This window comes from Argentina silus (assembly GCF_951799395.1).
Source record: "Argentina silus genome assembly, chromosome: X".
Lineage (NCBI taxonomy): Eukaryota > Metazoa > Chordata > Actinopteri > Argentiniformes > Argentinidae > Argentina > Argentina silus.
This window is the reverse complement of record NC_139653.1, coordinates 1,805,455-1,833,012: the sequence shown is the minus strand read 5'-3', so window position 1 is coordinate 1,833,012 and position 27,558 is coordinate 1,805,455. Positions and strand designations below refer to the sequence as shown.

Here is a 27,558-nt window from a genome sequence, read left to right as displayed (position 1 = left end):
TATATTAAAATAATATATGGATGTGGAACGCCTGCGACACCGTTCTGGTGACGTGGTCCTGAGCGGCAGAGTACAGTAGAAAGTTCATGCGCCTTGAGGAATAGTTTTTCTTTAGATCTCTGGCGACTATATTATCTCAAAGCTCTCCAAACTTTTTTTAGGGTTCAGCCCCACAACTGTGTTCCAATAAGCTTCTCACTCCTGACGTCATGTCTGCCGGAGATTGGCTGTTCAGTTCTGACACTAACTCCTGCCCTTACACAGTGAAACTTTTAAAGAGTTTTCAATCTCATCTGCAGAGTAAAGTATCGCACAGACGTAGCCATAGCAGCCGTAACATCTGCTGCCCAGCTCCCCCATAGCAGGACCGAGGATAAAGCAGTGCTTTATTCCGTTTTAGACCCCTCATAACCTTTTTTTGCTACATGTCCTATTTTATTTTTAAGTTAAAGGCTACGTTTTTTTAAATCTTGTTTTTTTTTAAAAATTCGGTTTGGAGGTCGGTGCCTAGGCGAATATGCTCAGGGATATAGAACTTTTTTATTTGCGATAAAGTCACAGGAGTTATATTTTTCAGATACGGACCACAAACAACTGACCCTCTTCTAGGAATTTCTTACAAAGTTTTCTCTCGCTCCGCGCACAAACGGAGTGGATATGGCTTGGATCAGATGGGACCTCTTATTTTCTATAGGTTTATTCGTTTCCCCGGCATTTGTGTCCATGGATCAGAGTGGGTTTAGGAGATTCTACGTGTTGCAGCCAGGACCGAGCGGTACGGACAGGGTGCATGTGAGTTCCATCTCATCGCGCTCCGGTGCCACGGGACAGCCCCACTCATACAATGTGGAGCTCACGGCCAGTTACGGTGGCCAGATCCGAACCCGCCGGATGGGAAACCAAGCGAATCCGATCCCGCTTCGGCAGGACGCGCAGTTTACGCAGCATCAGCAAGTCATTCGGCATACCAGCCACAACGTTCATCAGAGTCACCAAATGAAAATGTCAGGGTAAGATATCTTTTGTGGGCACCTCTGAAATAGATTGAATTGTACAATAAACTCCATATCAGACTATAATATAGGTGTTAAATGATCCTATTGGTGAGGTGGTGTGTGTCACTATTTAAAAAAAATGTAAGGGTCACCTACTGTAGGCTTAGAGCTTTGCTTCATGCCTTAGCGTAAAGTATAGTAGAATAGCTTAGAGCACTCTTTAAACTAGATGACACCTGGCAGAAGGCAGGTAGTCCAACAACACCTGAGGCTATTTCTATCACCATCAACACTAATTGACCAAGATCTTTGAATAGATCTGCAAGACAAACTTCCAATACATTTATATTATTTGAGCATGAGCAGCTTATTGACCAAAATTAGAACACATCATCACGCCACAACACGTGGGGCATTTAATGAGGGGCATTTAATGAGCTTTGATGTTCAGTATCTCACTCACAAGCATCTAGTTGTAGACTCTCATAAACAAAGTTGATACCAGCAACTCTGGAAAGCTCTAAAAAAGATGGATAAAGTGTCCTCAAAGCTAAATAATCAAATGGTCTGGATCTTGCCTGGTTCAGGAGCATAATCTCAATTTGCAGGGCCCCAGTTGCAGTATTCTACTCTCAGAAGTGTGATTAGTGAGGACATTCCCACACTGTCAACTGTGGCCGGGGGTGCTGAACTTCACCTCCCAGGAAAGGAAACTCCACATACCAGAACTAGCTTAACTTTTTAGTGGGTCATCTCAGGCTTGAGGGGACAAGCGGGTAGGAGTGTGTGTGTGTGCGTGTGTGTGTGTGTGTGTGTGTGTGTGTGTGTGTGTGTGTGTGTGTGACAGCATCTCTCTTCTCTTTTTGGATGTATTTGCAGGGTGAACGTCTGTGGAGGGCAGTGCTGTCACGGATGGAGTCAGGCCTCTGGATCGCAGCACTGCACCAAGCGTGAGTATGCACACTACACTACAGTAACACAGCCGCCACAACATGTGGGCGAACTGCCCAAGGCGTCCAAAATGTTCCTTCAAATTCACAATGACAGCCATGGATTCACAGTATATATCCTCTATGTTTTTTTCTTGATTTAGCACCTTGTACCTCATTCTTCTTTTGGAAAATGTATGGAATAGTCTGCTCCCGTTTAATGTGGCCTACGTGCCAAAATCCCAGCATCATACCAGTTACAAACCATCCACTATACCCCCTTCTTCCCCATCTCTACTTGGAACCTCACCCAAACATACAAACACATATACCTTAGGCATGTTCTGAAGGCGCCTTTGGATGATTCGTAGTGACAGATTGGAGAACAGCATGCTTCTATGCTTCTCTTTATAAATAAAATGGCATTGCTGCTGGCAGTGGCTCTGCCCACCTGGGAACAATGACGGGACTGTCAGTGTTAGGGCCGTGCAGTTGCCGACTCATGAGAACACTGTTATTGCATAGGACCGACTGACTGGATCGCTTTCTTTATTCGACCATGAGGCCTTGCCAACTTGTTATGTAAGAGACAGACGGCTCTCTCCGCGCCGAGTCTGGTGGACCTCCTGGGGAAGCCAGGAGTTACAGGTTTTTTTCTGGGACCCCTGGTTCATATGTGTAACAGGCCCCAGTGAGTTTGCTCTGTTCCCACCTTGGACAGGGATGTTGTAGAGGAACTGTTTCTGTGTTGTTTTCCATGGTGTGTTTGTGTGTCCGTGTGTGTATATATATATGTGTGTCTGTGTGTGTGTTGGTGTTTGTGTGTGAATACCAGTATGTGTTTATCGCTCAGTGTTTAGTTGGTCATGGGTCATTAATTGTGCTGCGGGTGGGGGGTTATAGGGGGGGATGGTAGCAGGCAGGCACCATGCGGAAGGCTCTTGTTTACATGGTCATAGGAAACGCTGTGCAAGGTCTCTGGAGGAGAACCAATAGTGGACATTCCTTCAGTACCCATGGCTTTGATGTCAAGATCACAGTCCTCCTACTCCCTGGCCTGATGCTGGAATTAGGGGGACTGAAATCAAAGATGAATTGTTACAGAGCTTTAGAAGCTTTAGCTTCAGTCTATGTATTTCACTGTAGAGTTGTTCTTTCAGGGAAAAGGAATGCGTTCTTAAAATGTTTTTATTTGTTAAGCTCATTCTCAGGTCATCCGGTTTTCATTGCTCTTCTTGTATAACATGGGGGAGGCACTGTGTGGAGATTTTCACTCTGATTGCTATTAACACTAGTTGTCCCAAACAGACACATGTGATGTGACACGATCATAATAATAATAATATAACTCTGCCGTTGTAAAACCCATGTACCCCTCCTGCCCTGACTTTTCCTAAATGTCTGTTTTTAACATAATAGTGTTGTTACAATTTCAAAATCACACAGAAACAAATCTGGAAGCATTTTCATGACCACCACAGCTTTTAGCCAACATCTACAAGTAACATCCTGAGGTGCGATTAACACCTGCTCCCAAAAGTCACTGTGACTTTTACTCTCATCATGGTGAATCGAACAGGTATGAATAGCTTACACATTTCAACCATGATGGGTTGCACACACTAACAGAAAGACAATAGCAGTTATTTGCATGATCAATACACACACCCAGCCTCCTTGTCGAAAAGCAGTTTTTCTCTGTCTATTTAGACCTTGTTTTCAATGATCATCCTATAATATCTCCTGCTGTGTGTGTATGCAGGCTACAGTATGTGTGTCTGCGTAAAGGCCGGTGATGTTAAACAACAGACATACAATAACAGTTATTTGCATGATCAAAGTGATTACATGTGAATAGAAGCCTACACGATGTGCACCCAGCCTGCGAAGAACAAACACATACCCTTCATCATACCGATATTTAAAAACATAGGCCTATTACATTTTTTGTACTCATGCCATAGTTAAGCTGGGAGACAACATCAATATTTGTTTTGCATGGTGGACCATAAGAGCTGACGGATTTGTCCAAGGACTTTACTGACGCATTTGCGTAGAGCACATACCCACTGGAAAAAGAAGCGATTTTGTGTCCACTTTTACTTTTTTATCTTATATATACTTGTATAGACCTCCTTGCAAATATGTATAATTATATTTCATTATTGTCATTATTGCTTCAGATGTGTGTTCTGTTTTACTTGTAATCAAGCATTGACGCTTCACATTTTTTTCACAGTAGGCTATGTACAATTACACCAATTAAGTCCGTCAATATGTTATATTCAATATGTAAGTTCTTTAAAATACAAAATGTGGTATTCTAATGATTCTAATGTCCTGACTAAACACAAGCAGTTCATTATTTTTTTGCTTGGTATTGATTCAGTGATTACACTGTTACACTAACATCAACAAATGGAGGTCTCCAGACGTCACTCCAGGGTACTTTGGTTAGTAATGAGGGCCTGGATCTATAGCAGTGAACTGCTGTAGACAACCCTAATAAATTTGATACATAAACAATGCAACTATTATTGATGAATTAGTGTAAACAAATATACTTGACTTTTCTCTTCCATTTTCAATGTGCTTGTTGGATATGGCATGAACAAATATGATAATAACACTCCCAGCCCCACACATAAACACACACACACACACACACACACACACACACACACACACACACACACACACACACACACACACACACACACACACACACACAACACACCCTATCTACTGCCCTCACCTAAAGTGCTAACAAAAGGGTTTCTTAATAGAAATTAATCTTGTTTGTTCTAGAAACGCCTTACACGCCGCCTGCTAGTAGCTGCACAAAGTGCTCTTTCAAGTTGTCAGTCATGCCAACACCTCACCAACCTCCCACCATGCTCAGTCTTTTTTAATTTTGCGGGTAGCAGGAGCTGTAAAATTATTATCCCACATTACCACCAGGATATTAAGCTTGGATATTTTCCATGCAAAGCTGCACACAATATGTATAAAGCTAAACAAAAAAATAAAGAGAACAGAAACATGATCTGTTTTAAGGGGAACTTTTTTATGGCCAAAAAGCAGGTAACACCATTTGACTGTAATCATGATGCTGGCATTGACGTTGTGATGTAAGTGATGTTTAAAACGTTTATGGCCGTTTTTGCCCCTTTTAACGTTTTGTTTGCTTGTTTTTTTGATGGCATCCATTGCTTGTTTTTTTGATGGCATCCATTCAAGCATGTGATGCAGATACCAAAACTCTCCTCTCGGTCCACCTAATGGACTGTAATTCAATAGAGATGAGGAGAAAACATTTCAAGTATTTAGTTAGTCTAGTCACAGTGGAGGTTGTCAAACAACTTCTCATTATTGAATTGCAGAGCAGAATAGTGCTCTGTAGTCTCAGTCATGGGTTCATTTGAGGTAATCTCAAAATAATAGAAAATCAGCCTTTACAATGAGAGAATATTGCTTGTTGTTGAGTGTAGGCTGTGAATAAACCCCCAATAGCTACTGTATAATAGCCTGCATACCTGAACAATTCTACACATAGTGATGGTACAAATGTTATGTCCCACTTTTAGAATTCAGATGTCTTCCCCAACACACAATACACCACCATTACCACATTGCGTCAAGCTCAATTAAAAATAGAAAAAAGAGGTGTGAAAGAAATGAAAGATGGAGAGATTGAAGAGAGTTTTTGAAGCCCAGATCCCTATGGGCTTCAGCCACCACCATCCTCCGTGTCAGGCTCAATCACAATAGGTTTTTATTGGAGCATAGAGGAGGTATGCACATGTGTGGAACTGCATGGTAATCACATGCTTTGAAAACCTGCCCAGCCCATTTCTCCCTCCACCGAGCTCAACCTGAAAACAGGCAGTGTGGGCCAGACAAAACAGAACATGAAAATATTTCACTTCGGCTTTCACTGCATGGCATAGCAGTGGAGCCGTCTTCATTTTTCATGAAGGATCTCTCCAAAAAGTAGTACTACTTGAAACTCAAAATTAGGAGAATGTGACAGGTTCAACTGTAAATGGTTTATTCAAGATTTCTAGTACCCCCAGTCCCTCTTTCTTTTCATTGCGTGTCATTTGAAGACAACACGGGATTTTGAAAACACATGCGGCAGCCAGCTAACAATGTGGATAGGATAGGATCGGCTTACAAAGGTGTCTTTGTGCTTCTTCTGCTGCTCTTAAGGCTTTAGGGTAAATCAAGGATGCTACACATCTTCGACAGGGCTAGTACAATCTGCTGGAGAAATAAAACTAACTGTTCTGAAAAATGCTCTCTAATTTCAGCCACTAGTTCTAAGATTAGCGCTCACAAGCCAAAAAAGTCCCCTAAATAGACAGAAATATTGTCAGTCAACACTTAAGCCAAGATGGTGTTGATGTAAAGTTAGTTGTGTTAGTCTCTGTGGCCTTTCCAGGAGTCCCCTTTATGAGACCCCTGTATCCACCATGCTTTAGACCTCCAGTTACTTTACGTTTTCTTTTTGGATTTCTTTGGTTACTCAGGTATGTGTTTAGTCTCTGGGTCTACTCGTGCTACACATGCATATTTTGCATTTCTCTGCAATCGCAGCCTCTTGCCAAGACCAGGCGAGCACGCCTCAACCCTTTCTTTTCCTAAAGCTAGAGAAGTCTAGAAGAGGGGGGGGGGGGGGGGGGATAACTCTTATCAGGGAGATTAGCAAATCTGTCTATTCTTTGACAAAGGAAATGTACTACAAGAGCAATGGAGGAAGTCATCTCAGCACAACACCCGTTGGTTTATGGTGAGTCTGTTGGTTTAAGAAAACTCCTGTGGTTTCTCCTGAAACTCCTTCATACAGTATGGCCTGTACATGGAGCAACAGTTAAGTGGGGTGAGGACCGAGTATTGAGGGCAGAATGCCATAGAAACAGGAATGTCTTAATCCACTTGGCTTTCCACAGGCCTGGTGAACCACGATGTCAGGCACTTTGCAGAAAGCTTTACAATGCTTCCCATTGATGCACAGCAACAGACTTCAGTGTGTAGCAGCCCCTGAGTCAACGACAGTGATTTACATAATAATGAGTAATAATGTATAGAAGTGGCCATTGGGTATTGGGGCCCAAACTAGCTGAGTCATTTAGCCAGGTGTCTCTGTCCTAGGTAATATATGTAAAGGTCGGACTCTGAGGTGGACAGTTTGTTCAAAGTGAAAACACAAGAGAAAAAAGGGACATCAGGCAAATAGTTATATTTTCTTTCGTAGTGTTCATGTTGTCTGAACATAGTGTTCAGACAACCACGACACTATTCCCAATGTAACTGTGAGAAAGGAATAAATCAAGAAACATTTTATTCAGATTTATTCTGTCCCATAGGCAACATCAAGCCAGTGCAGGCCAGACGAAAGAAGAATGAGTGTGTGTGTGTGTGCGTGCGTGCGTGCGTGCGTGCGTGCGTGCGTGCATGCCTGCATGTGTGCTTATCACAGTAAATATGCAGGTTGTAAAGCTAATGGCACATTTCATAACATTACCATATCTCTGCCTCATTGACTGGGCTGCTGCCTCTCAATGAAAGACACATCTGCTCTGGCCATATGCTGCAAGAGACGATCTATTGTATATGCCTATTCTCCATACATATGGTGTTCTGCCTTCACAGGGATTTCCTTGGTCTTGTATTGAAGGACTCCTTGAAGTGGTCAATAATGAAGAGATATCAGACGGTGGACTTATGTATAGATTGTTTATTGGTCAAACAGGCCTCGGAGAAACTTGTGATGACAAGTATTCAGTAATTCTCAAAGTATTCCCCTGTGCATTCACAGTTGTACCTGGTTCTACATTAGATTTAGCGTTGCACTGATTAGTATTCTCTACTGGGAGGAATCAAAATCAGCCTATCATATTAGAACACTGTAACAGGTTTTGGGTTTCAAATCAACAGTGAGCTGTCCACATACATTTCTTGCAGGGTATGAAGTCACGAGCAGAGGTGAGACCTTGACCAAATAATCAGCTACCTCTTCAACCCGTCTTATCATCCCCCTGTGCCAGGCTCTGCGGACCACAAACTCTTCGGGTCCCACGAGATAACATTTAAGGAGCCAAACTCTTCTCTTATTAATGCTGGACACCTGCACATGACTTCACCCTCACAGACAAATAGGCTGTGGTCTGTTATCAAACGTTAACTACATATGTCGAACAGAGCAATAGTACACCAAAGTCAGAATTACTAAAGCCCCGCTTCTATATTCTAGGCCTTTATTTACTTTCAATGGCACCAAAATTGACCTATGACCACTTTTCCCCAACCCTTCAGTATCAAAGCTGCAACACTAATCAAGTCATCGCGTAGGTACACATACATGCTCACATGCACACAAGTTCAATTATTGTCACCCCTCGTAGTCTTCTGCAAAGCGCCCTATGAGTCAACCGAGGTGTAGTTTCATCAAAGCAGGGATGTATCACCTTGAGTGATTTATTTTCCCTCCTCAGCTAACACTTGAACCCGGCATCACCGTGCCCTTGTCCCAGAACAGCGCTCTTGTGTAGCCTTGAGAGAGAGAGAGGACTAAAACAGATGGCTGCCCCTTCTCAGGTCCAGCAAAGGTGCAGGGGGAATAAAGAAAACTATTTACCCTAGTCGGAAAAGAAGCAAAAAAAGCAGAGTGGAAAAATATAGTATGGGGGTATGTTGAAACCAAAACATAACTCAGCAAAGAGGGGGAAAAACAGGAGTGATGTAATCTTTGATGCTGGATGGGGGGGGGGGGGGGGGGGGGGGGCGCCCTCAGGGTCCCTGGGCAACCCTGGGAGAGATACAAGCCCCTCGCTGAGCTGTTTCTGCTCCTGACTTCACACACACACACACACACACACACACACACACACACACACACACACACACACACACGTGTGGCCCACTGTAACCTGTGCTCTGCTGAAAGGGACCAGTTTGAGTTATGTTGTGATTGGATTACCTACAGTGTGTGTGTGTGTACGTGCATGTCTTTGTCTACAGTATCTGTTTCTGGCTGAGTCTACATCCATTCTGAGCCTATACACAACTGAATCTGTGTGTGCGTGTGTGTGTGTGTGTGTGTGCGTGTGTGTGTGTGTGTGTGCGTGTGCGTGTGTGTGTGTGTGTGTGTGTGTGTGTGTGTGTGTGTGTGTGTCTGCGCCGAGAGGCAGGCTTTGTAGTTGAAAAATTACATGTGCCTTCAGAGAATGGAGGTAATTACAGGCTACCTGCCTGTAACAACTCAACGACGCACAGAGTCCCTCTCTCTGATGCCTCAGCCCACACACATGATGTCATGGCATTCAGCCAGGACTACAGTGATTGATTGCAGGGCCCTGAGCTTGAGTAGAGCACTGTCAACCTCTCAGTGTTAAGGATGGGTGGGGGTACATTCACAGTGAGGGGACTGGAGGAACCATGGAGGTGGTATTTACATTGGCTGCTTATAACAACTGTGAAGAAAGGTTTTTTGTCTCTGAGACCATGACTGTTATAGAGAATTGACCCTTTAGAGTTTCTTCCTGCCCTGTCTCTGTGTCTGTTGGGGGATGGTATGCCTGTTGTTTGCATTCAAATGTAGAGGAGAATTTCATATTTGCTAATAATCTGATTCATGGTACCGTACCTTTTTCCCATTTTTGCTATACGTCTTTGAGTACTGACTGTATGGCACCTTAATGAACCCCCTTAAGTCAGTTTCCTCAATAAATGACTGAAAATAGCTACCAGAGGGCTCCCTTAGATGACATCATACAAGTGGCATTTAACATGGGATATTGTGTCTGCTTTTGGTTCTGTGTGCGTGCGTGCGTGTGTGTTGTGCTAATGTTAGAGTGTTTAAACTTGTGCACATTGCTCTTTCTCATTCCTTTTCTCTTTCTCTTTTTTTTCTTTCTTTCTCTCTCTCTCTCCGTGTGCTTTGTGCTGCAGCCAACTGCCTACCCCAGTGCCAGAATGGAGGAATGTGCCTCAGGCCCCAGTTCTGTGTCTGCAAGCCAGGCTCCAAGGGCAAGGCATGTGAACAGAAGACAGGGCCCACCACCTCCTATCCAGTACTACCTGGGAATGGACACACCAATGGACACACCAATGGACACACCAATGGACACAACCTAGTCCCCCAGCGACCCATTCCCCAGCAGGTGGCCCCTCAGGGTTATGCCCCTGCCCCTGGCCAGGTCAACAACATGGCCCAGATGAGACTGACGGTCAAGCAGTCTCCCCACCTCATCCGACCCCAGCACGTCCAGCAACAGTGAGTATCCTCTCCAGTATGTGTTTGAAAACCCCCACCGACCAGTCCCCTCCCCACTCCCACTGTTTTTTGGCTTTGTGTTGCTTGGAAAGGCTGTTTTAATTCATCACATCTCTTCCAATCTGTTTTAGTTTCACACTCCTTACAGTTTATAGGTAGTGGAGTCAAAAATGCTGCTAACTGTCAAACAAAGGCCGAGTTGGTCTGAGGTCTCACCTGTGGATAATCATACATGCACTCTCTGCTGGTGTCCCTGTCTGTGGTGAGGACCCCAGCCAACCCTCCACAGCAATTAGTGTCACGTGAACCCCCCCCCCCGCGGTGTTATAGGTGTTTACCCAGTGAGACAGTCACATTATCACCATCCATCAGTGTGATAGGTAGGATCACCTAGAGCATTTTCATACACTCTAGTTCAAATGCTGCTAACTCCTGCTGCGGTTGGCTGTTGGTTTGTTTTGCCTGTCACTACAGTAGACTGCCGGAAAATGTGCAATCACATTGGACACGGCGAAAGGCCTCTCGCCTTGTCAAGACTAATTGAAGTGAATGCAGACTTTGAATAAATCTCCCTTTTCACTTGAATATGGGGCAGCATGTTGATAGAAATGTCCAAAATTGCCTCGCATCATGTCCAAGAAATGTTGGCACTGGATGGACTAGCCCTGATATTGATGAATGATATTTAAAACATTAATGAATACATTTTATGTGCTGTGTTTTACGTGCGTACGTTGTAAAATGTCTGAGGTTTTAATGTGCTGCTCAGGCAAGTGTAATTGCTACCAGATCTGTGTCCTCGAAAGCTGCTCTCAATTTCCAGTTGGGATTTATTTCTCATAGGGAGCCACTATTCCCCCATCACTCATGGAAGCGGAGGAACATGTCATCTGATATGTTGAAAAATAATAATAATCTTGAGGTCAATCATTCATAATTAGATCAGTTAGATATGCAAAAAGCAGCAAGGAGAGAGAGAGAGGTTTCATTTTAGGCTATTACACAAATATATTTTTACAAAATGTGCCAAATTTCTGTGCAGGTTCAGGTGATTTTCAAATCATATCAAAAAGATATATTGATATGAAACATAGACAGACTACTCAACGCGACATATGGAAAACCCTGCCAATGACGAATCTCACTGAAGCCCCTGACCCTTAAAGTGATCAGAATCAGATTTCATTGGTTAGATTCCCACAGTGATGTCACATAATGAATAGACCTGTTTCTAACTCTTCTCTTATGGCAGAGCTGCTCTTTGAAGGAAACAGCGACAGATACAAATGATAGGAGGGGAGCTCAATGGCAGAGCACAGTTGTAGGGTTGGTCAGATATATCATTTTAGTCAAACACATTAGTCATCGCAGACAGGTTAATGTTACTGTAATGGCTATCACTATGCTTCACTTACCAGGGTCAAACAGTATTGCTAAATGTTACTGAGGTTGGCAACAGCAAGCTTTCGGCAAGTAGTTTAAGAAAAATAGTCTAATGCAAATGTCATTGTGCAGTCACATTCTTCCAACGTAAAAATGGTTAAACATCAGGTCAATGTTTCTATTTGATCTAGGGAAGGCCTGTGATGAGAGTGGGACCTCAATGGGTGACCTCATAGAATCCCAGATTAGCTTTCAGAATGTGATTTGTTGATACTATGTGTTAATGATTCTGGAAAGATGAAAGGGCACTTGAAGGAGTCTGGAGTCTGGACTAAGATCTGGCATTACTGGAGGTGTTAGCTAGACTGCTCCTGTATTTGGTTTACATACGGAAGTGGGGATTTGGTGATTTAGTGTTGAAAAGATTTATGTGTGTGTGTGTGTGTGTGTGTGTGTGTGTGTGTGTGTGTGTGTGTGTGTGTGTGTGTGTGTGTGTGTGTGTGTGTGTGTGTGTGTGTGTGTATGTGTGTGTGTGCATGTGTGTGCATGTGTGCGAGTGAGTTGCAAGAGAGAACCTGATCCAGACAGAAGAAGTTTGAGGAATGCCTCTGGTCATGCCTGAGGGGCCAAGACGAAATTATGTGCCTTTTTTTGTTTTTACTTTATTTACGAAAGAAAAAAGACGGAATGAGAGTATTAAATGAAACAATTGGAGGCAGAGACGGGTAGCACAGGTGGTTCTATATAACCTCCTTTATTCCTAAAGGTGCTGGCTTTCAGAAGTCCACATGAGACCTGTCTGCTACTGCTACTCAAACCTACATCTAGTCAGTCAGCAGGAAGGTTTAAGGGTATTCACTGACATTAATACTATAAACTGTTGAGGCAATTAAGCTCTAAATGTATGTAATACTTTTGCTGGAGTCTGTACATTCAATCCCGTGCTATTCTATGGTAAAGTATTCTACCGTATGTCCCAGTAGTAAGCTGCCTGTTTGTCTGCCAGTCTGTCTCAATTGGTGCCCCCTATGGTTTCCAGTGTCCTGACCTTTGAAAGGTACTAGTACAACATGAGTGCTGGATACACTGAGTGAGTGTGTGTGAGCATGCGTGCATGTGTGTATAAGTGTGTGTGGCACGTTTTTGGAGTGTGTCATTGTGCCAGATGAGTGATGACTCTCTTAGTCACTCTCTCTCTCTCTCTGAGGAAACCCCTGCAGAGTGTGTGTCACCCACCCATGCGAGCACAAAGTCACTTTCCCCATCTCAAACATGAGTCACTGTAATCATATCTGCCATTACTAATATACCCTACCTGTCATACACTCATAACTCTTAATAATTTAACTCCCTGTTCGTCAGAAGCAGAGAAGCTTGTGTTGTGAGCTGCTGGGGATGACAAGTAGGGTCTGGGTTGGGGGTGAGGGTGAGGGCTGAGGGCTGAGTGGGTGGATGAGGAAGGCATGAGCTCACCTCTCAACACCTGTGGGAATAGAGGCTGACTCAGAGGGAAAGCTATGGCAGAATGACACACTTTCCTCCTCTTTGGCTTGCACAGTTTGAGCCATGAACACATGCACAGACTCCCCCCATGTTTGCTATGACCCATGTTTCCAGGCCCTTTTTACAAGGTGTGTGTGTGTCTGTGTTTGTGTGCGTGCGTGCGTGCGTGCGTGCATGCATGCGTGCGTGCGTGCGTGTGCACATGTTTGTGCATACCTGTGTATGTCTATGCATGCATGTGTTTGCAACTATCTCTGATGCATGAATGTCTTTGTAAACCCAGGAAGTTGCCTGTTTCTTCTCTCTCGGTTTTTCATCAGATAAAAAGGATAAAAAGATATCAAAGGAGCCATGGGAAAAGAGGTGTATTTGACAGGGGTAATGTGGGGTATTGTGTCTGTTCCACTGCATGTGGCTATGCAGGCCAATGCGTGACCCACACGGTTTGCCACATGAGGAGCAGCTTTAGTCAGCACATGAGAGGGAGGCCCCCGCATACCGTTGGTGTCTCTGTGCACGCTGCCGCATTCTCCTTTCCGTGGTGCCTCCTGGAGGTGTGTTGGTGCCAGGTGGATGGCCACACCTGGTGGATCGCGATCAGCAGCCATACTCTCCAGTGCGGATGATTGAATGTCGCTTCAGAAGGGATTTATGGTGTTCCTTATATCGCTTTAGCTGGCCCCCTGCAGACCTACGTCCATCCTTCAGCTGGTCATAGAGAATCTGCCTGTAGGAGGTGCAGGAGAGGCGTGTGTATCACATGTCCTACCCAGCGCAAATGTTTCGAAAAACACTTCAATGCTGGGAGTTTGTGGCCAGGTGTAAATGTCACTGTAGGGCACCCTGTCCTCTTATTACACGCCCATGATCCGTTGTAAGCGCCGGATGTGGAGTGCCTCTAGAATTGGTATGTGCCTTCAGTATGGGGTCCAGGCTTCAGAACCGTACAGCAATGTAGCCAGGCAGACAGCCTTGTATTTTGCTGCTCTGGTGGACTTAAGCCTTCCAAAGGCCGCGGAGTCGAGACCCACACGGACCTGGACGTCATCATCGATGTTGCAAGTATGGGACAAGATGCTGCCGAGGTAGGTGAAGAGTGGAACCACAGTTGCTGCTGGCCGTTGATGGTGAAGACTGCTACATCCTGCTGGGTGGTGGACTGTTGCACAATGATCTGGGTTTTTGGAATGTTGACTTGGATTTGCAGATGGAGGAAACCACATTGAGTGCATGCTGCATACAGTTTGGTGAGTGGGCAAGGAGGGCACAGTCATCTGCATACTGTAGCTCATGGATGTGTTGGGTGGTGGTTTTGGAGGAGGCCAGGAGGCATCGGATGTTACATTTCCGTCCAATCAGAACTTTATGTGCAATCGTTGACTCCTAATGAGTTGTATGAGAAGAGGGTCACTGCTTATAGTTACAAAGTCCAATGTACCCTGACCTCGTCTGAAACCGCACTGTGTTTCAGGCAGGAGGTTCTCTGGGATGTGTGTAGACAGGCAGAAGGGCATGACCCAGGCAAGAACTCTGCCTGCAACTGTGAGTAGGGAATCTCCTCCCCTGGTACCATATTCCGCTTTATCGCCTTTCCTTTTAAAGATGGTGATGATGTTTGCGTCCTTCCATTTCTGATCAATGGTTTCAGAGGACCAGATGGCAGTGATAAGTTGGTAAAGATGACGAGTAAGGAGGTATCCACCATGTTTGTACAGTTAGGGATTCCATCGGGTCCTAGGCTTTTGTTGTTTTTGAGGCCCTTGATGGCTTTATGGATCTCAGCGAATTTGGGAAGGATGTCCAGATGTTCAACGGGGGGTATGTTTGGGAGGTCATGGGGTATTTTATGGCCTGCTAGATTTGTAGTGTTTCGGAGGGTCCTGAAATTCTCAACCTACCTATCCAGGATCTGTTGTTTGCCCTTGTAGATGGTGGCATCTTCTGCTGATCTAACTTGGGTTATGTTTTTCCTTTGTGCACCGTAGATGGACTTGATGGCATCATGAGAAGCTGTGGGAGTTGTGGGTTTCAGCAAAATGCTGCATTTCCCTTGCTTTCTACCACTCATCCACCAGTCATATTACATGGCTCTAAGTTTTCTTTGCGTCTTGGGTCTGATGGCGGAGAGCCAAGCCTTGCTGGACTGTGGGTTTGCTATGTGTGCTGCTTGGGCATTGTGCTTTGACTGAAGAAGGTTATTAACTGCAGGTGCACTATCATCAGATTCTTGGTGTCTTCTTCGGGTGAATCCTATAGAGTGTGTAGTCAAGGTGCATGGAGCAGGGATCTTGCCAAGAGGTCTTGAATTTATCCTTGAGGGTGTGTTTGTGATACCCAGGTGGTGTTCAGAACAGAGGGTGAGGAGGCTATTGTCATTGAGATTCCTTGTGCGGACCAAAAACCTTGTTCCATAGACCATTGTCTGAGCCTACTCTCGTGTTGAAGTCTCCAAGTAGAACAAGCTTGTCAGTGGGAGTGGGAGTTTTGTATATGGCGAAGTGTAAGGAGGCATAGAATGCTTCTTTGCTCTCCTGTTCTGCATCCAGGGTTGGGACGTATGCGCTGATGAGGGTGGCGTAGCGGGTCTTGGTGGAATGCGTCATGACATGAGTTTTTCACTGATACCAACAGGGGATTATGGGATTTTTTGTAGCAGGCTCGTCTTGACAGCAAATCCTCCTCCATCGAGGCTCCGGGAGCCCTTCCAGAATAAAGTGTGTCCTTCTCCCACCTCGGTGAGTGAGTCCACTCCATGGAAACAGGTTTGGCATAGAGCTGTTATGTCCATGTTCAGCTCATGTGCAACCAGTGCTGCTCTTCTTTTCAGGCAACAGGATCAACAGGAGTGATCACCTGCATCTAAGAGAGTAGGGACAAGTTGCTAGTGTGAGGGTTAATCTTTTTCATTCGGTTTCAACCATGACCCGGCAGCTGTGGCAGGCTGTCCAGGAAGAGAGGAACAGGCCACATTTTCTAGGCCCTTCCTTATTCAGGGTGAGCAGAGCCTGGCTGCTCAGTCACATGGGGAGCTGCAGAGGAGAAACGCTATTCCATCCCATGCCACAGAGACCATCACTCCCATGCCGCCTACGTGCAGGGTAGGGCTAGATGCTCCCAGTCACATGCTTCACCTGCATCTGCCACCCAAGACTTTGTTACGGATAGGGGGAGAGGGGGAGGGACATGGGGTAATGGGAGCATGGCAAGCAAGTGAAGGTAGGTGTGTGCAGTCCCTACCCTCACTGTCTTGGCTCCACCCTGCGTTCTCCAGTGACATGAAGAGCTCATGATGACCTTCTGCAAAGTGAGGTTGCATTAGACTGCCAGGACTCGGTCTGTTGATGCCTGACTAATGCGGGTCTTCGCCACAGAATCTTCATCAGGGGTTTACTCCAGTAGTCATGTCACCTCAGAAAGGTTAACCTACCAGACTAGTGGGGCAGTGGATGGTGGAAGCCAGGGCGTATCCACAAACGGTGGGCCTGCACAAACCTACCTCTGGGGCCCACTGCTGCTCAGAGGTCCCCTGCTGCCTTGGTGATGGAGAGGCTTACGCACTCGGCTCTCCAGGGCTCAAAAGAGCTTGCCAGCAGCAGCACCTGAAAGCGAGGAGCAGCAAGCAGTGGACATGCAACACACACACACACACACACACACACACACACACACACACACACACATACACACAAGTTCACCAGGTTCAGTGTCGATTCTTGCAGGGAAGGAGTTGGAAGAGCAGCAGAGGCCAGCGGTGGTGGAGTGTGTGTGAGTGTGGCCAGAGAATTCAAGTGCTGACGGCCGAGACTGAACAGGTTCAAACCCCTCTGTCAATGATCTGTTTATATAGAAATAAGCAAGATCTGCTCTCTGATATTTCAGACTACCAGGCTCTTGTAACCATTCCTTGGATACAGTGAAACAAAGAAAAAAGAAATCCTCTCTTTTTTTCTATTTAATTACACAACCGTTGCCAGCACACCCACTCTTGCCAGATATTTTGTTGAGACTGGAATAAGATCATATGTTTATAACTTTCCCTCTGTCTTTCTCTCTCTCTCTCTCTCTCTCTCTCTCTCTCTCTCTCTCTCTCTCTCTCTCTCTCTCTGGCTCTCTCTACACTGTCTTTTAGCTCTTTCGTGCTGGCCTATTTAGGGCTTAGCTGCAGCAGATACCATTGTATTTATTTGATTGTGTCCCAGCATTTAATGCGTTCCACAGCGGTAAAAAAATATTTAAATCCTGATTGTGATTGAACTGTGCCTTGGAGGGATGAGGAAGCCTGTCCCACAAACAACTAGATGTTGACAACACACTCCACATGACAATGTCCTTTTATCTCTCCATGCTGTTCACTGGTACATACCTGTGTTTGGCTATCTAAACCCACCTGTGCAGGTTAGCTTAGAAGATGAAGAAGATGAAGTCCAAATGATAACAACAACAATGAGTGGATGAGGCTCCTGAGGGAGGGAGGAAGAGAGAGAGAGAGAGAGATTCACACACACACACACACACACACACACACACACACACACACACACACACACACACACATACACACATACACACACACACACACACACACACACACACACACACACACACACACTGAGAGAGAGAGAGAGAGAGAGAGAGAGAGAGGGAGTTTGAGAGAGAGAGGGAGAGGGAGGGAGAGAAGCTTAGATAGATATACTGTATCAATGGCAATCTACTCTCCTTCTCTCTGGTCCCATACTCTCTCTGCTCCAGAGACGTTCATGTAAACACTGGACCAGCTGGTTTCTATCTCTCCAGCAGCAGGCTGTAGTGCCAGAGAACACATCTACCCATTCTCTCTCTCTCTCTCTCTCACTCTCTCTCTCTCTCTCTCTCTCTGCCGCGTGTCTGCGGTTATTTAGTGGAGTCAGCAGAGCCGGAAGGCCAGGGAGAGAAAGCAGCCCAACCCTGACCTCTCACCTTGCCTCATTGGGGAGGAGGTAAAGAGATACCCCTCTTCTATTCTAGGAATGGAGTGATGAGTGTGGTAGGGTTGAAGAGGTCTCACACACACAAACACACACGCACACACACAAACACACATGCACACACACACACACACACACACACACACACACACACACACACACACACACACACACACACACACACACATGCATATACTGTAGTTTTCACACACTCTCTCTCTTTGAAAAACACACACACACACACACACACACACACACACACAGTCATATTCACATACAAAAACAGAATGGCTATTTAAGAAGCGTGGTGGAAAGTGTTGGCTATTTACAAGGCTATCACATTCTGTTTATTTATACTGTGCTAGAGTGGTCTGTGGATGGCCTATGATATGAGTGTGTGTGCAGAGTGACTGTTCCCCCTGTCTCTCACCTCACCCTGTGGCCTCCACTCTGTTCCCACGTACACAGCCCTGTCTTAGGTCCCGCTGAGGACCAGGAGCCCAAATGCACAGGCTGTCAATCACAGGGGAGGAGCCTTGCCCTTTACCATGGCCCCTACAACCTTACCCCCTCCCTTGAACATCAACACAACTCTTCTCTTCCGCTGACCTGGCCCATCCCTGCACTCTGGGGTCCCATTAGACACCAGTGTCAATATTAGCTCTTTTAAGCAGAGGGTAAATATAGGCCTGGCTTCATTTTTTCTTTCATTATCATGGGTGGGATTCCCACCTGTAGTCCATGTGGTATGCACTGGGTTCACAGTGGCATGTGAAATAGCCCTCTGCTAGTTAGCCATTTTGTTGCATAATGGAGTGGCATTCTTCTCCTGGCATTAACTTCTCTACTGTAAGGAGAAAGAGAGACTGCCCTATAAGATGGATCATCGTCCCCGCTCAGGTTTCCGAGCTCATGATTGTTGGAAGCCCGTGTTAATCTCTCCTGGTGTTCCTTAAACAATAATTATTCTTGGAAAAGGCTGGGTTCTTCTCTCTGGCCTTTGAAAAGTATCAGTCATGCCTTGTAAAAGATGAAGAAAGCCTCTCGCGTTTCATTTCCCCCGCAAGTTGATGCAGATTAGCTGCCTCCATGCTGCCAGATTTCTGGTGGAAAAGGGGTGGAATCTGTGTTAATGTGGTCGAAGCTGACGTATGAGATTATCACAGGATTTTATAGTCAATATGAATTTGAGACTGAAATGCTTTCATTTTATTTGCGTCATCAGACGAGGTAAAAACTATTCCAGATAACTTACTTACACAACGGCCGCTGAGCTTTCATTTAGCATTTGAATTGATGTGTTTGTGAAAAAAGAGACACTCATTAGTCATTATGTTGTGAATTGTTCACACCAGAGAATCCTAGGGATTCATTTTCACAGTCTCTCTTCTTATCTATCAGTGTGAGTTTACATCCCCCTGGAACTAAGAAGAGATAAGCCGCTTATCTTTAATAAAGTCATACTGCATGATCAGAATGTAGATCACACGGCCCATGTGACTGCTCTTGCATTTACTCACTCAGTAGATGGGCGTACTGTTAATAACTGACCTATTTGGAAAGATAAATTATGTGAAATATGCCTCTAACCTGCCCTTGGACACTCACATCCCACCCCCTCCCATTTAGAGTTTAAATATTGGACTGAGGATAAAATTGCTGGTCATTCCCAAAGCTAACAGCTGGCCTAACAGAGGAGTATAGATAGATCTATTCAGATAGATTTTGTATTTTTACCACGGCGCTCGCCAGAGGCCTGAATAGATATTTTCACCACACACCAACGCCGAAGTGAGGCGAGGTCCAAGCTTGCTGGAGGTCACTAAGCAACTTAAAAAAAGCAGTGAAAAAGTGGAAAAGCAAAACTTGAGTCAGTAGAAAAATCTGTTTGGATAGTCGCCCGACTTATTGCTTCTGTGGTCCAACCAACCCCGCCGTTTCTGAAATGCAACTGTGACGAATAATTCCCTCAGTGTGTATGGAGCTGCTGAGCGATGCTGCAGTCCCTTTATTGTGGTATTTAATGAGCCATTAAATTTAGACCTCACAAATTTCACTGTAGACCCTTTTTACCTGCTGGCTCTGTGCCCAGAGGGACGTGGTGGACGCTCAGAAGAAACCACACACACACACACACACACACACACACACACACACACACACACACACACACACACACACACACACACACACACACACAGAAGCAAGTCTGTTAACACACTTTGGCTGCAAAAAAGGCACTTAAAACAACTGGCCTCATTTTACAGTAGAGGAGATGGGCCATTGTTGGACCGTCCTAATGGGTTTTAGAGTTTACATGCTGCTGGGATTGAAAGTCAGGTGTGTGTCACAGGGTTGTGGCAGGCCTGTTCGTATTGTGTTTCCCTGTGGGCATAACACAAACTGAATGATTCAGCTCAATAGAAACTCATCAGGTTGCAGCCAGTACTACAGATGGGTATAGATATGAGGGCTGAATCTCAAAAGTCTTTTCTCGATTCCTTGCATCCTTTCTCCTCACCTCCTAATCAAAGCCTACTGGGTCTGTGGGGAGGATTCTAGGATCTTCTCCTTCAGTGCCATTCGAGAAAGAGGCAAGGACCCCATGGGCATTTTAGAAAAACCTACTGTATTAAGATTGTTTTTTGGTTGTATCATTGTATACCGGTCATGATGGACAATGGTATGGTGCAGCAATGTCTAAATCCAAACATTGTATAAATGTAAGTAAAAGGATGTTGATTCACTGTCTTGTGCCAACCATAGAGAGACTATGGAAAATAACTGTGGGACAATGTTAAAACCAAATGTTGCACAGTAGAATGTAGTAACAGTATGGTTGTTATTTGATGGTCATCATCCAACATTGCTACATTGTTTATCATGGGTTGAAAATAAACGTTTTCTTAACATTGGCAGTTGATGGTCAGCATCAGAAAATAATAATAATAGTTTTTAAAATGTTACCTATTACAAGTTTTCTGAAAATCAGCATTTGACGGTCATCATACAACATTGTGACATGGTTGCATGTGGACTGTAAAAGAGGTTTTCTACATGTCATTATTTAACCGTCATGATCCAACATTGTAACACGATTGCTCATTGATTCCTAAACAAGGGAAGTAAAAAATAACATGTAATTAAATTAACAGAACTTGAATGCTTTACTTAACATTGATATAAGGTACAGTATATGAGTACTTTCTCCATGCACTATGTTTGAATAAACACTGTTCTTTATTACACCTTTTGGGATTCAAACCCACAACCCTTTGGTTTATAGTACATTGTTCTGTCCACAATGCTACTAGACCACTGCCACAACACTAATATTGTGCATCAGAGAAATTAGGAACTTGGAGAAAGATGACTTTCCTTGAGGTTGTAAAGACATACTGTAACAGAGAATAGTTGGACATGTAGAACTTTTGTAAGATTTTTTTTTTTGCCTAGCAAAAAGAGCATGGTCTGTGTCCTCTTTTACTGCTTTTACTTTCTCTTTTTGAATACATGTTCATTATGTTTTTCATGTTTTCTTTCTATTTCTGTTTTTAACCTCATGTGCATGGAGTATTGTGACCTTATCCCATTATTGATATAGGCCATGTATCATGTTAATTTGTTTTACTTCTTAACATTTGTGAGACTAATGGATGTGTATAATCTATGTTTCTGGAAATGAAAAAAGGGACTTATTGTACATTAATATGTGTTATTATGAAAGGGACCGTAGCTTTGGTAAAGGGAGTTGGTTGTGTTAGCAAGGGACTATAGCTTTGGTAAGGGGAGTTGGTTGTGTTAGCAAGGGACTATAGCTTTGGTAAGGGGAGTTGGTTGTGTAAGCAAGGGACCATAGCTTTGGTAAAGGGAGTTGGTTGTGTTAGCAAGGGACCATAGCTTTGGTAAGGGGAGTTGGTTGTGTTAGCAAGGGACTATAGCTTTGGTAAGGGGAGTTGGTTGTGTTAGCAAGGGACTATAGCTTTGGTAAGGGGAGTTGGTTGTGTTAGCAAGGGACTATAGCTTTGGTAAAGGGAGTTGGTTGTGTAAGCAAGGGACCATAGCTTTGGTAAGGGGAGTTGGTTGTGTAAGCAAGGGACCATAGCTTTGGTAAGGGGAGTTGGTTGTGTAAGCAAGGGACCATAGCTTTGGTAAGGGGAGTTGGTTGTGTTATCAAGGGACTATAGCTTTGGTAAGGGGAGTTGGTTGTGTAAGCAAGGGACCATAGCTTTGGTAAGGGGAGTTGGTTGTGTTATCAAGGGACTATAGCTTTGGTAAGGGGTGTTGGTTGTGTTAGCAAGGGACTATAGCTTTGGTAAGGGGTGTTGGTTGTGTTAGCAAGGGACTATAGCTTTGGTAAGGGGAGTTGGTTGTGGCCTTTGGCTAAATGTTTAGCCCGACTTTGGCCCAATGTCAATGTTCAGTTCTCATTATGAAATGTATGAAGTGGAAAAAGACACCCGTAAGTGTGCAGCGCCAAACTAGTACAAAAGGATTGTTTTAAATTTTTACTGCCACTCTCTGTCACTGAAGATTCTAACTTGGCAGTGACTCATGGAAAAATGAACTCCCATATCTCACCATGTTATCATTTCCAAACCTCAAGTTTTCCCCGTGTGTATTTGCATTCTCACGGCACAATAATGTTTCTGCATTATGTTGTCTGGCTTGTCTTCATTTATCGTTTTTATGAGTGGAGAGATGACTTGAAACAGTCTGCAAAAAACCTACAGCACAGGTGCTGAGCTCTTCAGGTTTCTCAGCTTGTTAGTTTTGTCTAGAAATACAACCCCGTCTCCCTTCTCTAAGACGGAGTTGTAGAAATGTATGAGAGCTGAGCCTCCATTTGGGTTGGCTCGTCTGTCTCCAAACTCCTGTCAGAGGGAGGGAGAGAAACCTCCTCCTGCTCATCTCAGGGTAGCCAGTGTAGACCGGAGGGAGGGAGAGGCAGCTATCACTTCACTGTTACAGCAGACAGACAGACCCGAGGACTAGCAGTCCCCTCAATCAGGGGATAACATGACAAATCTCCTGTGTGATGGATGTCGTCTGCGAGGTGCGTGCGTCCTGCCAACTGGCCCCGGCACTTGTTCCACACCAGCATTCCTCACGCCTCAGGTCTTCATGTGCAGGAAAACCACATCACTGGCAGGCACCAATCACTCCCTCTCTCCCTACAGGGAAGTCATTTGTCCTGTGAATTGTTAGAAACTATGATTCGTACCAGTTTTTCAACACCAGATTGTTTTGATATTGTGTCAAAGCTAACAGTCACCCCCATGCTCTTTGTGAAGTCAGTAAGTTCAGGGGGAACTTTTTTACAAGTACAGTAGCCCTCTGTTGCAGTAAGTAAGGCATTCATATATATTCAATGGTCTGGTAAAAGGACAGGTCTTGATTGTAAAAACTTTCCCCCGTTTTAATATGTATGTATGTTTTCACAGTTGTTTTTCTTCTGATACTTGCACCCAACTGAAGCTTGGCTACCCGGCCAAGTGAATTATGGTCTTGTAAATGAGGAATGATGCAACAGAACCTTTACACCTGGGCTAGAGCAGGGAGCTGGTGGGTGGTGTGATGGACAGTGCATACTGTTTATGGGACATATATTTGACAGTAACTTGATAAGCAGCTGAACAGTGAACTGATAACACCAGCTCCATTTAAAAAAATGTCTGAAAATTTTTTTTCTGTATCAAGCTCAACCTTTATATTTATTTATTTATTTATATATTTATTTATATTTAATATTTAAGTAGCTTAACCATCGGCAACCTTTTACAGTGTGCAATCTCTGTGACTTGCCTTTCTAAAGCAATTCCAAACAAGTCTATAGTAAACTAGCACCATTAGTGACTAGACTTACTACATTTTACTTTTGTATGTTGTAGAAGTCTAGTCACAGATTGGTAGGCATGGGGTATGCAGTGATTTAGCTTCAAAGGTAGACTTACCTTGTCTAAGGCATTTCCCGATTTCAGTCAGCATTACGAAAGATGGCCACCAGAAAAAACACTGACATTTACAATGCATTCCCACCACCTGCAATCTTTAACATTCTTTTCTCAAACGTATTTATCGTTCTTTCAAAAATACAATTTAATAAAGGTCAGAAATGCATGGGTCATGAGTCATGTTTTCTTTCCGGTGTCTTCAAATCCACTATGTGAGTCGTCGTTTACATTTGAGGCAAAGTCTCTGCATACCCTGTGCCTACCAATCTGTGACTAGACTTCTACAAATCCAAATGTAAAAAGTAGCAAGTCTAGTCACTAATGGGGCTAACAGTAAACATGTTGTCCCCCACAAGTGATGTAGCGCCCCTCATTGGGTGAATTGGTGACAATCAGTCAATCATTGTAATTAATGTTGTTTACTATGGCACCCCACTAGGGCCAATCAGTATCATTTTGTAAATGCCATAATCTCTATGGCAAGATGCATCATTAATCCAAGTTTCTTACACAAGCATACGACGGAGACAAATCCCCCCATCGTGGGGGACAATTAGTTGATATAATCCTCCTGTGTGTTATCTCAGAGGAGATAATTGCCATGTTCGAGATGGCTGGGGTAAGAACTGGTCAAATAGGAGCATGTGGAGGAGCTTAGCACATAGCTCTCAGTACTTACTACAAGTGATCCCCTCCCATTTAAATCAAGGAGAAAGTAGAAGCTGGGTTTTATTAATGGAGAAGTAAACGTGATTCCAGTTGCTTCTGTCAAGGGAAACTCTGGAAAAGATCTTGTTTGGCCCCCCTGGACGTATGGTTGTACCAAAACGAGCTGATTGGAGTGGGGACAAACGCAATGCCTCTACCAGACTAACCCAAGCCAGCTCAGAGTGCCTAAAGTTAGTTCAGCTTATCCTCTCTTCCCTTTTGAACCCCAACTAATTCAAACAGTGAGTGACAAGACATTAAGGAGATATCAGGTATGCCCGGTCTCAGTCTGCTTGGGGAAAACTGGCTCTCAGACTTGTGGCAGTCTGGAAGTTGCCAGCCAGGACTCCAGTTCTGTTGTTGTCTCAGAATTGGTTTGGCCACGTTCCCGCCAATAAAGGGAGAATTCCTCTGTCCCTATTTGAGCCTGCTCTCCAAGGAGAAGTATGTGACCGGAGGGCTGGAATATGTTTCTCCTTTGTTCAAGCACATTACATCAGGCAGGCATTTCAGCATGGCAGACATTGCAGATTAGATCACCGGAGGGCATTTGGAAAGAGAGACGGGGGAGAGAACGACAACTGAGGACGGTTGCGAAATACACCCTCCTCCTCACTCTCTTTCAATTCGATTCTCTAAATTGTCTCTCTCTCTCTGTCTTTGTCTGTCTGTCTCTCTCTCTCTGTCTCTGTCATTCTTTCTTTAAAATGTTACTTTGTCTGGCAGTGAGCCACTATCCCTGTTCCCCACATTGTCTCCATCTCTCCCTCTCTACCTTTGAGTCTTTTCCTGAGACTACGAAAGACATCCCTTATAATTGGTTTTGGCAACAACCAAAAAATTGCATATTGGGCCATGATCAACAACTTGTCGATCCATGTCTCCATTCCACCACTGCCTGGATACACCCATTATAGTTGTATTCAAAAACCAACCTTCTCCCATGTTAATTCCCATTGACTGGGGTTAATCCCAATAGATAGAGTGGCAAGCACACAGCACAGTAGACTGTATACACTTAAGCAATAATGCCAGAGAGGTTGTGATTTATCATCAATATTGCTACGGGTAGGGGGAGTTGTTAGACATGATGCACAGTGGAGTCCCGGCAAACCCATATCAAGTGACAATATTGACAATTGATGAATCACAGCCTTGAGAGTATTATTGCTTTTATACAGTTATAAAAAAACAAATCCCAAAATTGTCACAAGAAAACAGTGTTTTTTGAAGTATTTATTTTGTGATAGATTGTGGTGGTTTCTGCCATGCGCTGAGAAATAAAGTTCCGCAGACTACAAACGTTGTCAAGGGAACATGATACAAAAATCGACTGTGTCGTAGGAATATCATAACAGATTATTTAACCGTGACATTATCGTTATTAAATTACAGCCTCGAACACCTCTCTGCCAATCACAATGCTTTAGAAACGTGTGGTTTCTGCATCCAATAGTAATGGAGTGTTATACTGTTGGGATTACTCACAATGAGACGCGTTCACATGAACATTGCATAACAGAATGGGGGCAAATGACTACCAGCTATGCATATGGTTTATGCTTGCCTGCCTACCAGCCTATCTGCCTGTTAGAGCAAGATGCTTTTGCTTTGGAACACACAATCTAGCAGAAAAGCCAAATGATAGCTTTGCTGTGAAGCTTTTCCCAGAAGATCTCATTGGCACATCAAAGGGATTCGCTTGACTGCAGAAGTTAAACAATGTTTACCCAGTAAAGGGGTATGGGGGTGGGGGTGAGAGTGGTGGTGGGAGCACGGGGAATGAAAGAAAGAGGGCACTTGTGTCACCCCTATATCCCTCCCCTCGGGAAACGAAAGATTAAACCTGTCTCGTTCCTTGAAGTTTCAGGATGATTGTGTGTGGTTGAGGGCATGAGAGTGGGAGACCCTAGTGACAACAGCTTTACTTTACTTTACATCTTTCTTTTTTTGTGCTAGGAAAGTGTCTGGTACAGTAGCTGATGTGATGAGGGGTCCAATGACATGATTGGCAGCTGTGATTAGCACAGGGAGAGAGTAGAGCGGAGCTCTTTGGAGAGAGAGACTATGATGATGATGATGGTGATGATGGTGATGATGATGATGATGGTGACGATGATGATGATGGTGAGGGGGGAGACTGGTCACACTTGCAGCCATGGTAGCCTGGAGAGACAACTTAACTGATGGGAGGATCCTTGATTCAGTGTGTGTGTGTGTGTGTGTGTGTGTGTGTGTGTGTGTGTGTGTGTGTGTGTGCGTGCGTGCGTGCGTGCGTGCGTGTGTGTGTGTGCATGCTGTGATGGATGTCTAGGATTTACCACTCTGTACTTCAGCTCTTCGGAGGTAAGATTCAAGAGTAGCCCCAATTTTCGAGTCCGGTATTTATTGCTTGCAAACTAGAGACAAGAGCGTAACAGCAGCCCAGTGTAAATCCGGGGGTCTGTTCAGCGCAAGTCTGAAGAGGCGATTCTCAAGATTGTCTTTTATAGAGATGAAACACCAAATGTCAGTGCCACAAAGGCTATCACCTGACTGGCTTGTGCTTACGTGAGAGGTGGCGGGAGGGAAAGAACAATGGGGAGACTTCCTACCATATCCTATTGATCAATCGGCGTTCAACATTTCACACTTCCACTATCCGGTTGGCAGGATGTGACAGTCTCTGTACTCTCCCTCCTACCCCTCAGCCCGGAATCACAGCAATCCATATGGTAATTATACAATGTTTCTCAGAACAATGGCTATAGAACTTTAGAGGTGTGGTAAGAGAAAATGTAATCACAGTATTTACACAAGTTGTATCAGTCATATGAAAGTGTATAACCTGAAAACAGTTCTATC

At 44.4% G+C, this 27,558-nt stretch overlaps 1 protein-coding gene across 3 annotated transcripts in view; it reads left to right on the top strand.

Moving 5' to 3' along the window:
- The first annotated feature begins 511 nt into the window (after nucleotides 1-511).
- The window catches only part of ltbp1 (latent transforming growth factor beta binding protein 1), a 103,831-nt gene continuing 76,784 nt past the window's right edge, over nucleotides 512-27,558 (top strand). For all 3 annotated transcript variants that reach the window (XM_083694836.1, XM_083694837.1, XM_083694835.1), the window contains exons 1-3: nucleotides 512-1,010; nucleotides 1,875-1,945; nucleotides 9,878-10,202. In XM_083694836.1, coding sequence (XP_083550962.1) covers nucleotides 658-1,010; nucleotides 1,875-1,945; nucleotides 9,878-10,202 — 749 coding nt within the window. In that variant the 5' untranslated portion in view covers nucleotides 512-657. The remainder of the gene's footprint in view (nucleotides 1,011-1,874; nucleotides 1,946-9,877; nucleotides 10,203-27,558) is intronic.